This window comes from Elephantulus edwardii, unplaced genomic scaffold (assembly GCF_000299155.1).
Source record: "Elephantulus edwardii isolate Elephantulus edwardi_28Jun2011 unplaced genomic scaffold, EleEdw1.0 scaffold00020, whole genome shotgun sequence".
Lineage (NCBI taxonomy): Eukaryota > Metazoa > Chordata > Mammalia > Macroscelidea > Macroscelididae > Elephantulus > Elephantulus edwardii.
Window position 1 is genome coordinate 26,496,144 of NW_006399770.1, and position 16,079 is coordinate 26,512,222.

The 16,079-nt window shown below is 38.3% G+C and overlaps 1 protein-coding gene across 1 annotated transcript in view; it reads right to left on the reverse strand.

The window, feature by feature from the left end:
* VAV3 (vav 3 guanine nucleotide exchange factor) overlaps positions 1 to 16,079 on the reverse strand; it is a 561,290-nt gene that overhangs the window by 270,150 nt on the left and 275,061 nt on the right. The window contains exons 8-10 of the mRNA XM_006882495.1: positions 10,480 to 10,583; positions 7,580 to 7,679; positions 269 to 364 (exon numbers count right to left, since the gene is read on the reverse strand). Of these exons, the coding sequence (XP_006882557.1) occupies positions 269 to 364; positions 7,580 to 7,679; positions 10,480 to 10,583 (300 nt within the window). The remainder of the gene's footprint in view (positions 1 to 268; positions 365 to 7,579; positions 7,680 to 10,479; positions 10,584 to 16,079) is intronic.

Genomic DNA, 16,079 nt, shown 5'->3' on the forward strand with positions numbered 1-16,079 from the left:
CCTCCATCAGATCTCCGGGACTATAAATCTTTATGTGAAAAGACCACCCATCTTTCTTCCACAGAGCAGCCGGTGGATCTGAATTGTTGAGCTTTTCATAAGTAGCTCAGTATCTGTACTATACCACCAGGGTTCCTCATTTCTCATTTATCTAAATACTAATTAAAAAAAAAGGCAATTGGGTCAAATCATGAAGTATCTGAAATATATTTCATTACTATTTTGTTAAGTACCTAGTTGAACAAGCAAACAGTTTCAAGGCGCATACCTGGAGAAGAAGGTGATACTTTAGAACACGTTGCATAGGAACCACAAGCAAATCTCGAAGTGTGAATTTCCCGTTATTTGCTCTTTTGGAACATTCCTAATAAAATATTAAGGGAAAAAATACTTGTAAAAATATTTCATCATTCAGGCAAGTCATAAAGCAAACATTAAATGATATAAAACTAATAAACATTATTATTACTATTACATGATAAATATGCAGTTGCTTCTCTTTTTAACACTGAAGAGAGTATCAACAATTAAAAAGCAAGGAAAATGACAGCCTTTTAACTGCAAAAATAAATGAACCAATAATTAAACCTATCCACCGGATGAAAATTATTCTCTCCGGTTCAGAACTGGAGACGTCCGGACTGCTCAGCTTTTCTGTGTTTCATCTTTCTCCGGTGATCTTGTGGGACATTAAGGAGGCTCTGCTCACCAAACTTGCCATGTGCCTTCTCACCTCACACCTTTGCTCAAGGTTCTCTCCAATTACACTTTGTCCTGTCTCCAGAGACTTTATCGTCCTCAAAATGTGAACACAAGAACAACATACTTCCATGGAACTCCTGAGACTAATAGCCTTAGTCAACCTTCCACCATGGTATTTGTCACTCAACTTTCAGTTAAAGGATAGGCCTATTAGGTGACAGAAGGCCAGGGCAGTAACGCATTTCCTTAGAACAATCAATGCAGGAGGATCAAAAGGGCAGCATCTGCCCATGGATTAAGTGCAGAAGGCAGGAAGAGATTAGGATAGAAAGGATAAGAGAAAGGGGAAATGCAGGGGTGAAATCGAAAGAAGTATGATAAATTGTGAGGACTGCAATGAAATGTCACAAAACAAAATGTATAGCAAAATGGTTGAATGGAAAATCAATTTTGCTCTGTAAATTTCATCCAAATCACAAAATAGTAAAAAAAAAAGAAAACAAAAACAAAGAACAACCCCACCACCAAATCCCACAAACCCACTATATACTTTTTAGCCTACTGTAGTAATCCTAATAACAATCACAATCTCTTTTTCCTTTTCAAGGTTTCTGACTTCTTTATTTGTAGGTGCTGCTCGAGGAATTCTTTTTTGTTTGCTTACATTGTGTTTCATTCATATATACTGGGTTCTATAAAGTCTTTCATTGATACTGCTTTATACAGTTTTTCATGGACACTGTTTCATACAATCATCATATGCACTGCATTTTATATAGTTAATTACTATGATCTATGCCTATTATAATATTGACTTGTCAACTTCCCATTGAATCTTTCCTAGTCAGTCATCCCTTTCTTTCAACCTTTCCCCTTTTCCTGCTCCCTTCTCTATTTCCCTTTTTCCTCCCCCTTTGAGACAACATACACGTTACTAGCTATCCTTCTATTTTACAATAATGGTCTAATACAGTAGTTGTCCTTATGAGACTGAGTTCACTTATTGCATTGCTAAGCTCTTTCATGTTATGCAGCATTTTACACAATCATTATTCCTTGTCGCTGTTGTTGTTGATTGCTGTCAAACTGAGCATGACTCACAGCAACCCTATGAACAAAAGGCCTTAAGCCATTCTATATCACCTTTTATCAAAGTTCATAGAACTTCCAGAGGCATGTTTAGGAAGTGGTTGCCACTGTACTACATAATGCACTTTCTCAATCCATATATGCGGCATATTTGGGCTGTTTCCATATTCTTGTTACTGTGAATAACACTGCAATGAACATACATGTACATTTCTCTATTCCTGCCTCAGTTCTAAATTTCTCAGGGTATGTTCCTAGCAGTATAATACCTGGGTCATATGGATTATATGTTTTATTTTTTTCAAGAAATACAAAACTTCCTTCCAGAGTGGTTGTACTATTTTACAACAGCGCATGAGGGTTCCAATATCTCCACACCCTCTCCAAGATTTATGCTTGCTGTCCTGTTAAAACTTTGCTACTCATGCACTCTCTTTCTTTCTGGACTTTGACTTTTTACTTCAATAACTGCTATACACAATACTTTCCCCCAATATCTTACATCTCTCATCCTTTTAAGAAACTAGTATTTGTTTAATAAGTATTTACTGAACTGATAAAAAGACATGTTTGACTGTTAAAAAAGCCTGGTGGAATAAAGAGTTCTGGTGGCCTAATGGTTAGGAGCTGTTCTTCCAACTCAAAGGCACATGTTGGAATTCATCAGTTGCTCTGTGGGAGAAGGATGGCAGTCTCCTCCTGGGCAACTTACTGCCTCTGAAAACCCAATGGAGGGTGAGCTATGGTTTGGTTTTAATTCGACAGTACATAACAACAATAATGCGATGAAAGTTTTAGAAAGTCGCAAGTTTTTTCTTTTCAATCTCTCACTCTTCTGTGTTAAAGACATACTTAGCATATTGATTTGTTTACTCTCTGCAAGAGTTATGATGTGAAGGAAACAACCTGAATGTGACATCTCAAGGCCTAAGATTACAGCAGCTTCAGCAACTCTTGGCTGTGGAATTTTGGAAAGCTACTTCACAATTCACTATTTCTCAACTATCCATAGTATATTTTGAAAGTATTGTGTAAATATTATTATTACTGTTCAGTTTTACAAACTCAAAATCTTCAGGCAAATGGCATCTGAGTACAAGGTGTTTTCTGGTTTAGGGAGAGAGGCAGACTCTAAAAAACAGTCCCTTATGAGAGAAATTTTTGTTTCCATTTACATGCATTGCTTTTGTCTGGCACAGGAAAGGATACATAATCAGGAGCTGCAAAGCAAACACCATTAGCTATAATGATGGGTTACTTAATGAATCTGCTTTGCCACAGATCTTAAGCAAGAGAAACTGGGGCACATGTTGACATGTTCACGCGTGACTCGTCAATTGCCATGGTTCATGGGAACTATTTCAACTGATTTCTTGCTTCTACAGATTGTAGAGCATCTGGGTCATGGGTCTCAAGTAAGAGGTTAAATTGTTAACATTATAATAAAGAATGAGTTTTATCATCACAGCTGAATTAACTCCTTGGAATTGAGGTTGTAACTTTTACTTCTTAGATTACACAGTCTGAACACCATGTTAGGATACTTAAGGCTGTGATGAAAATAGAAATGTCATGCATTTACCATTCCTTGTGATTTACTATAGAAATTACTATAATTTGTTGGGGAAGTATAATCCCTTTAAGTTTTAAGGTGTAGGTTTATGAAGTAAAGAATTTACACTGCTAGTATAACACTGCTAGCAGAAGGTTGAAATTAACACTGGCCCTGGTGTCCTGGTGGCAAGAATTTGTGCTGCAATCCTGAAGGCACATGGTTTGAGGCTAACAGCTGCTCCTTGGAAGAAGGACAAGCATCTCCTACCATTCTACTAACCGCCTCTGAAAACCCACAGGAGGGTGAGCTATGGGTAGGTTCCAACCAATAGAGGACTCTACAGTATACAACAACAACAATAATATAAGTTATAAATAGGGGCTAACATTGAGAGGGAGTTCTGGCGGCATACTGAGTAGGGAGCTGTGCTGCTAACCCAAAGGTCATGGTTCGAATCCACTAGTGGCTCCATATGAAAATGATGAGCAATCCATTCCATGCAATTTGCAGCCTTGGAAACTCAAAAGAGTTTCAGCAATGAATCAGTTCCAACTCAACATCAGTGAATGAGTGAGTTAGTGAGTATTGCAAATACATAAAAGAAAGTTTGGGGTGTTTTTATGTTGGGGTTTTTTTAAATAGAAAATTCCTAGTCACTTGTTGCTTAGTTTAATCTAAAATTCTGAGGAGAAAATAAAACATAGTTCAGCCAAGATCATAAGGCAGAATAAAACAACCGCATTATCCTTTACTCACATTCTCTTAACTCTAAATTGTAGAAATAAAAGACAAAAATCAACAAGAGCCAAAATAACTGCAAAATAGAAGATGCAAAGGAAGCAGGGAGGCATCAAATAAACTGCTGATTCCTCTTCAATATCTGGGGTTTGCAGACGGCAGTCAGGAAAGAGTATCTGTGAGGTGTTGTACTACCTCCCTCCAAAATCAGGCCAGTCGTCAGAAAAAGGAGCTTTTCACCTGAGGGAAGGACAGCAAGCAGCCCCTCCATCTGCATCTTTCCAATACAGCCCAGGCCTTCTCTCTCTCTCCTCAAGTTTCATGGCACTGTTGTTTGGTGTTATTAAGTCAAATTTCAACCAATATGGACCTCATGTGACAGAGAAGAACTATCTCATAGGGGGTTTAGGCTAGAATGTTTGACAGCTGACTGACAAGTATTGCTCCTACAGAGGCACTGGACAGAGTCACACTGCAACCTCTGGGCTGGCAACAGTCTCACCTCAGTGCTTCTCTAAGGCTGAGAGTGACTGCTGAAAAGATGGTCCTACAGTCTCACAGGCCAGTGGTCAGAAACAGGGGCTCATCATCTGAGAGGGGCGACTCTGGACACAGGACGGTGACTGAGTGAGGGAGGTGCAACCCTAAAACAATGCTGAAACTGTAATGGAGGTTTAATTAACAATCGCTGACTCCCGTCTTGACACACACCTTTGTGTCTTTACAAACCCTGCTGCTTTAATGCTGGTCCTATTCAGAAACAGCTGTATAATTTGTGAAGATCAGTTTTACTAACATTTTTATTTACTGCATCAAGATGACTTAGAGTTCCACGCCTTCCAGTCTCCATTTATCCCAAAGGAGCAGGAACCTCTTACACTAACAAGGTAGTGACAATGTTATTCAGTGGAAAGTTGAACTGTCTACGGAACATTGAATACTGCAGTAAGGAATGGTAACAGGTAAAACAATCCATGATAGAGACTGAGTACAGTTAGTCTGTGGCTTCTGAATGTGCAAACCTTCAAACCTTCAAATCTCCTTCTGGGAATTTTACGTTATGAAACTATAGCAGACAGGCTACAGTACTGAGTGCATACTGACTTGAAAGTCATGAATTTCTTCTCCTCTGCTTATCACTAACCACACTGCCAAACTGCACAAAGGACAGCAGAGGGGCTGCTAAAAGGCTGCATCAGCACACAGTCCTTGAATGTCAACACATTCCTAACTAGAATTTAGGAAAAGACAAATACCCAGATAATGCAGTTGTGAAGATAATTCATATAACATGTTGTTGCTGTTGTTGATTGCCATCAAGTCGAACACGACTCATAGAGACCCTATGAACAAAAGATCTGAAGCATTTCTATAACTATCGTCATTCTCCAAGTTCATAGAGTTTCCAGGGGCATGTTGTTTAGGAAGTGGATGCCCTTCCTGCTTCCAAACCTGTCTTGAACTGGGAGCTCCACCAAACATTGTCCACCATGGGTAACCGTTATGGCATTTGACACCCCAATGGTACAAGGTTCAGCATCACAGCAAATCCAGATTACTTCAGTACAGCATATTGACAAAACAGTGCTGTACTGTGCTACTTAGAAGAAGGTTCTTTTAAAATATAAAAACTTGAGGCCTGAGGGCACAACGGACTTTTAAATACAAGGGCCCTCCAGGAGGTCTTGTTGATGCTAAACAAGAGGCTTAAAAAAATAAACAACCAACCAAACATTCCACACAACCCTCAACCAAAACTAGAGCTTCCATCTTACAGTCCAACCTTGTCACCCAGTCACGTTATATAACACAAACACTTAAAAAAATCTATAAAAGCACAAATTCTTCATATTGAAATGGTGATGTACAAAAATATGACCAAACACACTTTTACACATTACTTTCCCATTCTAACAATGTACTTAAATCTGACTACTTGTCAATTCCCAAGTATTTCTAACACTTCTGTTCAGGAAACGCAAATTCTTCTGGAATACTCCCTATAGAATTCTGTAAGCTGTAATTCAGCCCCTCATTCAAATGCTGCCTCTTTAGATACAGCTTCCACATTCTCCAGGACGCCACACTGCAGTGACTGCCCAGTCACACTCACACAGCCTGTTACCTAGTTCTTTTCATACACAACTCAACTTCAGTGTAACTGCTTGCTTTGTCTTTCTTTTTATGGACAAAGCTACATCCTTTTTATATTCCTACCACCAAATGTTTTACCTTTAATAAATTGTTCTAAATCAACATATATATGTTATTGTTATGTGCCAAGGAGTCACCTGAAACTCAGTGACCCTATGAGCTCTGAACTCAGTCCTATCCTAAGCCAATCTCACTGTCTCTGACACCTCTAGCCCATTACTGCAGTTACTGTGTCAGTTCATCTCTTCTGGGGTCTTCCTCTCCTGTGCATGATGTCCTTCTCCGAGGACTGGTCCCTCCTGGCCATGTGCCCAAAGTATGTGAAATGGAGTTTCAAAATTCTTGCCTCCAGAGAGCAATCTGGTTTTATCATCTCTGGGACAAACCTGTTTTATAAGCCATGATATTTTCAATTGTTTCATATTGTGAAAGTTGGACAATGAATAAGGAAGACAGAAGAGAAAACAATGTGCTTAAATTTATGGAGCTGTTGTTGATTGCTGTCAAGTCAAGCACAACTCATCATGCCCTTATGAACAAAATACCTGAAGCCTTTCTGTAACTATTGTTGCTTCTCAAAGTTCATCAAGTTTTCAGAGGCATGTTGTTTAGGAAGTGGATGCCACTCCTGCTTATGGAGTTAGAGAAGAACATTGAATATGCCAGGGAATGTCAAAGAACAAACAATTCTATGTGGGAGGAAGTGCAGCCAGGGAATGACAAAGAAACAAGCATAGTGAGACTTCACCCCACGTATTTTGTGCATATTATCAGGAAGGGTGATGCTTGGGAATGTAGATGATGGTCAGAGAAGGAAAAGAAGACAGACCCCCATACGACAGGATAACTGACTGCGCCAGTGGCACTGAGGGTGGAGGAGGTTGTAAGGACAGCGCAGGACCAGACAGTTTTATTCTGCTGTGCACGGGCTAACTATGGGTTGGAGTTGACTGGACAGCATCTAACAAAAACACAGTGCATATCCTGCTCATCTTGCACCCCTTCCTAGCAAGGTGATGCTGGATAAATTACTCTGAGTATCAACTTCCTCAATGATAAGATGAATGAAAACGAAATGCACATATCTTGCAGGATCATGAGGCCCTAATGAAGGAATGCATATTAACTGTGGGATCATAAGTCCTACATTTCATCACTTTATTATTATAGCCATATTATTACTTTTTTAGACCTATGAACATATTTTATAAAACAGGCATAAAGTTATATTCAGAACACGTGGGAAATCTCACTATTGGATTGAGCATGATAAAGAATACATTTTGTTTTTCAAAAATGTCGTTTTCTCTGTACCATAAAGAAAAAAAAATAAAGAGATACCTCTAATTTCAACCGGACATCTTCTTTTGTCTTAGAAATGTTGTCTAAATTAGAGATGGCGGTCTCCACACCACTGCAGTACTGTCCATAAACAACCAACCTACAGGGAAAAAGAAAGAAATGTACAAGATTCAAAGGGAGACTATCTAGGAGTGAAGAGACCGTTTTCACCCATTTAAAACCACAGTGAAGGTTCATCAAAGTAACAGAAACTTTCTTTAATGTATGCTACACACAGAGTCAGAGAGTTTGAGGGAAGGACACTCATATTTGCAGCCCAAAAGTGATTGCCTTTCAGTTCTAAATTTAAATGGACTAATTTCACCTACATTTTTATACCAGGTAGAGTTTTACAAACTGGTTGATGACTTCATGTGTAAATATGTGAGCAAACATATATATGACAGAAATAAAAAGAAATATTTAAGCTCTTAGCATAAATAATCTTTTTACCATTTACTTATATACAGAAATTGGAAACAAGAGTGGCATCCATTTCCTAAAGAGAATGCTTCAAGACACTCTGTGAACTTTAATAAATGATGATGGCTGTGGAAGGGCTTCAGGCCATTTGTTCATAGGGTTGCTATGTGTTGTGCTCGACTCGATGGCAATCAACAACAACAACATACACAAAAATAACTTTCTCTTCTGCTAAAAAAATAACTGTAATAACTGCTTAGCACTTCACTCATTAATAAACCTCCAACTCTTTCCTACTTTTCAATTAACGAGTGGAAAAACTCCACTGCATGCAGCTGAACCTGTTTCACCAAAAGTGAGCAGACACTCTGCAGAGTTGCTTTTTTGTTTCTTTTAACTTCTCCACTGAAACTACTAGTACCATGTTTACTTAGCATTTCATGGAAAGCAACTCATTAGCCCTTCTTAGTCAACACTGGGTGTTATATCACTTGTTTTAAAGAGAGAAAACTATAGTTTATCACTCAGAGCTCCCCAGTACTTTAGCTCATGTGGCCCGTTTACAAGAATTTTTTTCTTAAAAATTAAAAGAAAAATTACACTGCAATCCCAGAGGTGCATGGTTCGAATCCACCAGATGCTCTGCTGGAGAAGGAGGGACAATCTCCTTCTGTACCAGTCAGCTCTGATTTGATGGTACACACACACAAATAATAATAATTTAAAAAAAAAGTAAAAGAAAAACTGACTTTGACTATACAACTGATATTTCAAAATGGTCAAAAGATAACGTCAGAACACTTCCCTGGGGTCAGAACCGCTCATAACTGAATCTGCTCTGGTTTTCAGAGGCTGTAAATGGTGCAGGAACAGACTGCGCATCTATCTCCTGAAGAGCAGCTGGCAGATTTGAATTTCCTGGCTTTGGATTTACACAGCTCCTTGCTTAGTGGGCCAATCAAGAGCAAAAAAAAAGGATTAAAAGTTGAGATGAAAAAAGTTATTGATAGCTGCTGTCAAGGTGGTGACACCATGCACAACAGAATTAAATGCTGCCTACACTATGCCCATGATTGATGGGGGAAAAATAAGAGTGAGTGATTGTTTCCACCACCTGATTTCAGCAAGTAGGTCACCTGGTCTTTCTTCTAGTCCAACCTTATCTAGAAACTCTGCTGAAACATGTTCAGCATCACAGCAGCACTCACTCACAAGTCAACTGACAGGTTGTGGCAGCTGGACATGAGGTGTCCAGCAAAAAACTGAGTTGGGAATTGAACTTGGGTCTCCTACATGGAAGGAAAGTGCAAAACTCATCAATTTCTAGCAACCACAGACAAGAAAATGGAAGGACATAGAGTTAAACTGACTTGACAAATATTACATAACTTGTCAACAGGTTTGTAAAAGAACTTGAGCCTTCCGGTTTTATTTTTTCAATTCAATAGTCTCTGTACCACCATACTGGATTTCCCCTCCCCTCCATAATATAAGAGCTAATTATTTTATTATTTGTTAATTCAAAATCAACTCAGATAGCTAAAAGCAACTCCTTTTGGTCAAGAGATGTAGAGGATATATTTCTATATATGGTTCATATAACTGGAAAGTAATCCTGATGCAGATAGATCTTTTGCATTTCATATCATCACACTTAAACAGAGGCTGAGACTAAAATACCTAGAAAATGGCTCTTAGTGCTAAGCAATTAATGGTATAGATACTTGACTTTCTTGTTCTGCTTACAGTATTCTGTTGGAAATAAAATAAACCACTGGCAAACATATTTCACATACATTACTGCATTGCATGAATTATGAGGGTTAGTCACAAATACTAATGTAAAGTCTTCAGCATGTAAATTTTCCCTACTCTTCTATTTTGTATAATTAGTAATTTTATCTATACTCAGAGAGCCCAATTTATTAACCCTCAAATTAATGATCTGTATTGTAATTACTGGGAGCTCTGGTGGCCTAGTGGCAAGCAGCTGCGTTGCAATCCCAAAGCCATGTGGTTCAAGGCCACCAGTTGCTCCATGGGAGAAGGATAGGCAATGTCCTCCCATGTCATTAACTGCCTCTGAAAACCCATGGGAGGGTCTACTATGGGTCGGTTCTGACTCAATGGTAAAACAGTAAACAGCATTGTATTTACTGGGCAGCTACTACTTTCAATAAACAGTAGTAACAAGCTATTATTTAGCATTTTTCATTTTCATCATCATCAGCTTTATTAATAGGAAGCGCTGATGGCTTTAGTGGTAAACAGATGGACTGCTAACTCAAATGCATGGGGTTCCTAGCCATCAGCTATTGCTCCAGGAAAAAGAAAAGCAATTCCCTCTCATGCAATTAACTGGCTCTGAAAACCTGTTGGAAGGTCAGCTATGAGTTCATTCCAACTCAATGGTACATAAGAAAACCAACAATAGAAAGCATTATTAACATGCACAAAACTTAAAACTTTAAAGTTACCTTTCCTTGTAGTTAATGAATACTTGATACAAGTTCTGGTTATTTTTATTTACAATGGAATCATGAATCTCCTGCATTAGATTCCGATGAATTTTCACAAGTTCCTTGGGAGCACAGGCGGAAATACAAAACAAAAGAAAGTTAGGAATCAGAAACAAAAAACTACACTGCAAACCAAGAATCATCCTTATTTTTACTAAATTTGCCATGTAAGGCAGGGCTAAATGATCCATAGCTAGACCTGGTATGTTCAATGAGCAGAGAAGGCCTGAGCCACAACTTCACCCTCCTTGATGTTAGAAGTGCTAGTGTCCAGCTACCACTACTGAGTTTCTAATTAGGGTCACAACAAATGGATCCTGATGGGAGAAAAATACAAGTGGGACAAAATCGCTTTTTAAAAAAAAAAATCTGCCGGATTAGTTAACACTAAAGGAAGACTTTCTGAGATTTTAGCCCAGAGATGTTCTTCACAATTCGACCAATAAGCAATTCATGGTAAACAGAGAAAATCATAATCCTAGGTATTTCCTACACTTGGATTCACAATAAACCCCCTTGACAGTCAGCAGATATGAACCCAATGACATGTTCCATTGAGAAAATCTGCTGCAAAAAACCACTTCGAAGTATTAAAAAGCAAAAGCGTCATAATGAGGACACAGTATGCCTGAGCCAAGCCACGGCAGGTTTTTAATAGTCTCATATGCATGTGAAAACTCATCAATGGATAAGGAAGCTCAAAGATGAACTGAAGCAAAGAATACTGCATATACCATAGACTCTGAGAAGAATGAACCAATCTGTCTTAGAAAAAGCCATGATGTACTTTGGATACGTCATCTGAATGTCATAATTCTTGTGTTCCTTTGAGTCAGAACTGACCCACAGCTCACTCTCCATCAGGTTTTCAGAGGCAGTTAATTGCAGGAGAGGAGATTTCCCATCATTCTCCTGCAGAGCAGCTGGTGTATTCAAACCACATGCCTTTGAGACTACAATGCAGCTTTTTACCACTAGGCCACCAGTGCTCCCTAGTGTTTCATGAACTGGAGGATCAGCAAAAAAGAGGAAGACTCTCATCCAAATGTATGGATACAGTGACTGCAACAATGGATCAAGCCTGGAACTAAGTGTAAGAATGATAAAGGATTAGGTGGTGTTTGATACAGGGTCACCATGACTTAGACTTGAATCAGCAGCAGTGAGTTTGGTTTGGTTTTATCCAGGGTCTGTAGTAGAAGTTAGAACAAACTTGAAGGCACTTTACAAGAGCAACACTTGAAACCTTAAATGGTAACTAACCTCTCAGGCTATCTTGGGGCTAAATAAAAAATTGGTTCAAAAAATTGAATATGACCTATAAATACGCTTATAATTACAAAATCTATAAAAAATATCTGTAAGTGCTCTTAAAAAATCCACTGTATGGCCAAATGGTCAACAATTATTTTAAAAAGAAAAGAAAAAATAAAATATGTAAAGCGATCAGGGAAGCTAGATTAATAGAAATTAAAACAAAACGGAAATCATGAGAATTCTCAGCAGAGTGAGGAAGAGAGAGGATGATCCTGACCACCTTATGTAAAATGTATTGCACAGAACCGAAATGACTAGGCAAACTTTTTCTGAAAACACCATAGAATATGATTTCAAAAGTAGAGGAAGAAAATGAGAAAAATATAAGGAAAAAAAAGTCATATGTACAAGAAATAGTAATTTCAGATCTGACTTGTAATATTAGTGCCCTGTATATAGAGAAACCATCTTGCTAGTTATTAAGGGGTAATTTATTCTTTGTAAAAAAATATGTATGGCTCATTTTCGTTCTATAATCGTTTTACATTTTAAATAAAACTATCCAAGTGTTTAATGTTTTATTGACAGAATAAAGTAATGATTCATGTCCCTAGGACATAAAAATTTAGATTTGTATTTTGGTCAATTAGTGGTGTCCTGGTGTTAAACTAACAATAATCAGACTAAATTACTTGAAATCAGACGATTAATGACATAAAGAACGCGCAAATAAATTGTAGTAGACATTTTACTAGAGCAACTCAGAAATCAGAATTTAATTTTTTTCCCTCCCTCTGATAAGCAAGTAATTTTCTTGCCAGGCAAATTTCATAGCCAGGGAATAAGAGAATTTGAACCAAGGTACGTCAGGCCTTTCGATTCTCCTGTGTACTCTAGAGTACACATTGACTGCAAAGCATGCACTTTCCTTGTTCTTGTTAGGTGTCATCAAGGCAAGTATGACCCACAGCAACTCTATGAACAATAGATCTGAACCCTGTCCCATCCTGTGCCATCCTCACAATCTCTGACACATTTGAGCCCATTGCTCAGTCACTGTGTCAAGCTATCTGGTTGAGGTCTCCCTCTCTTTTGCTAGCCCTCCACCTTTTCAAGTATGACGTCCCTCTCAAATGATCAGTCTCTCCTAGCAACATGCCCAAAATACATGAGATGAAGCTTACCACATTTGCCTCCAATGAGCATTCTGGCTGCACCTTCTCTAAGACATACGGGTTTTGATCTTTTGTCAGCCATGGAATATTCAATACTCTTCTCCTACACCACAGCTCAAAGGCATCAGGTTTTCTTCTTTCATCCTTATTCTCTTTTCAGGTCTCAAAAACATAGCAAGTGACTGAAAAGACCAAGGGCTGAAAGGTGCACCTTAGTTCTCAGCTTGACATCATTGCTCCTCAATAATTTAGAGAGGTCCCCAACAGCACACTTTACCAGTACAACACATCTTCTGATCTACTGACTTCTAGTACCAAGGATATTAATTGTGGATTCAATCAAGATGAAGCTGTTGATAGGTTCAATCATTCCTCCATATATCGTGATCTTGATTCCACCCATTGATACTGAGATGCAATACATTTTGAAGGCTGTATTCTTTAAACTTCTGAAGCAAGCATTTCAAATCCTCTTCATTTTCAGCAAGCAAGGTTATATCGACTGCATAACATTGGTTACTGATGAAGCTTTCTCTGCTCCTGATAACACATTCTTCAAAGTGTCCAGTTTCATAGGTTGAATAGATTGAACCCTGGCACACAGCTTTTTGAATTTCTTTAGCAGGATGGAAATGAACTATGAGCATGTTAGTCCTGACATTTCGGAAAAGACAGAAGGAATGTGAAGTGTTTTCTACACTATAGAAAACATGTTTAGTTATTTTAACATTTCCCTATAGTATGTAATTTGGTATTTTTGTTAAACTTTTATTGTTTTAAGCATTTTCTTTTAGCCATGAGATAAAATAAATTGCAAAAGAGGAGACTGTCCATCTTTCTCCCACAGATAGCTAGTGGATTCAAATCACATGCCTTTGGGAAGACAGTTCAGCTCCTGGCCAGGAGATCTCCATGAGAAGAGTTGTATCTCAGGGCTGTATCCTTCCACTAATTCAATATGAATATTGAGTGAATAAATAACCTAAGAAATTTCATTGTATGGAGGAGAATGTGATATTAGGATTAGAAGAAGACTCCTTAGCAACTATTGTTACGCAAATGGCACAACCTTGCTTGTAAAGATTAAAGAGAATGTGAAACACTTATTGTAAAAGATCAAAGACTACAGTTTCCAGTGTAGATTAAATTTCAACCCCCAAAAAATAAAAATTCTCACCACTGAACTAATACGTAAAATCCTGATAAAAGAATGAAGCTGTCAACATTTTTCATTTTACTTGGATCCACAATCAAAACCCATGGTAACAGCAGTCACAAAATCAAAAGACATGGTACACTGGGCAAATCTGTTGTCAAGAATCTCTTTAAAGTGATGAAATGCAAGGATTTCCGTTTCAGGACTTAAGTAGACCTGATTCAAGCCATAGCATTTTCAACTGCTTCCTAAGCATCTGAAAACTACACAAAAAATAAGGCAAATCAAAGAAGAATCTATGTCTCTGAATTGTGATTGTGGTGAAGAATATTGAATACTTCATGTTGTTGTTCTTATGTGCCATTAAGTTGCTTGTGACTCATAGCAACCCTACATACAACAGCAGTAAACCCTGCCTCTATCCTGTGCCAATCTTTTTGTCTCTGACACACCTACCCCTAGTACTAGGGTAGTCAATGAATCAATTCATTTTATCAAGGGTCTTCCTCTCCTGAGCTATCCCTCCAAATTCTCAAGCACGATGTCCCTCTCCAAGGACTAGTCCCTCCTTACAACGTGTCCAAAGTATGTCAGATGAAGCTTCAGAATCCTTGCCTCCAAAGAGTAGCCTGGTTTAACCCTCTCCAGGCTGAACCTGTTCATTCTCTTAGCAGTCCATGGTATATTCAATACTCTTCTCCAACACCACAGCTCAAAGATCATCCCTACTCATTATCCAGCTCTCTGATGCATAGCAAGTGCTTGTAAAGATCATGGCCTGTATCAGGCACACCTTAGTCTCCAGACTGGCATCATTGTTTTTCAGTACTTTGCAGAAGTCTCTGACAGCAGACTTTCCCACTGCAATACGTCTTTTAATTTCCAGGCTGCTGGTGCCAAGAGTGTTGATTGTGGAACCAAGCAAACTAAAGCTATTTACAATCTCAATCTCTTCACCATCCGTCCTCATGCTGCCCATCAGCTCAGTGGTAAGAACCTTTGTTTTCTTGATATTGAGCTTCAAACCATATTGAAGACTGCAGTCCTTGACCCTCTGCATAAACACTTCAGGTCCTTCTCAGTTTCAGCAAGCAGTGTTGTGTCATCTGCATAACGCAGATTGTTGATAAGTCTTTCTCTTTCTCCAATCCTGATGCTATACTTCTCTTCATACAGCCCAGCCTCCCTGATAATCTGTTCTGCATATAGACTGAAATGTATGGAGATACACACCCTTCCCAATTTTGAACCATGCAAAGGAATACTTCATTGACTGCCAAAAAACCAAACAAATTTGTCTTGGAATAAGTAGAACCGGAGTGCTTTTTTTTTTTTTTTGTTCTTAAATATTTTTTCATTATGATTTTAATGGAGGTTTACAGAAAGATTGGCTTATCATTAATTCATGGTTGCATATTTTTCTCCCTCCTCCTTTCCTTCTCCCCTAATTCACTTTACAATGCACCTTGTTCCAAAGTGTTGTCATACCTATAATGCATGCTCAGACACTCTTTTCAGACAGTTCTTCCCTTTATCTGTTCCAATGCAGTGTCATTATCTATCTGGAATAATTTTACCTTTACAGAAAAATTACAAAAATAAGATCAAGAATTCCATAGCCTTTTCATCCACCTTTCCCCACCATGACTATGGTACTTTAAAGCGGGGTTCAAGAGCTATTGTGAATGGGGTCACTATGGGTCATAGTTGACTCAGTGACACATAACAACAACATATAGAAAAACTAAGAAATGAACCTCCACAAGATTGATTGAATGATAGCACATATTTAGATTGACACAGTGGTTGAAACCATGAATTCAAGCACATCAGAGATTGTATGAATGGAAGAAGATCAGGCTAGGGTTTTCTCTGTATGGTGTATGGTGTCTTTATGAGTCAGAATCAACTTGATGGCAGCTAACAATAACAAGAAATTAACCCTGATAGATACTACTGAGTTAACACTG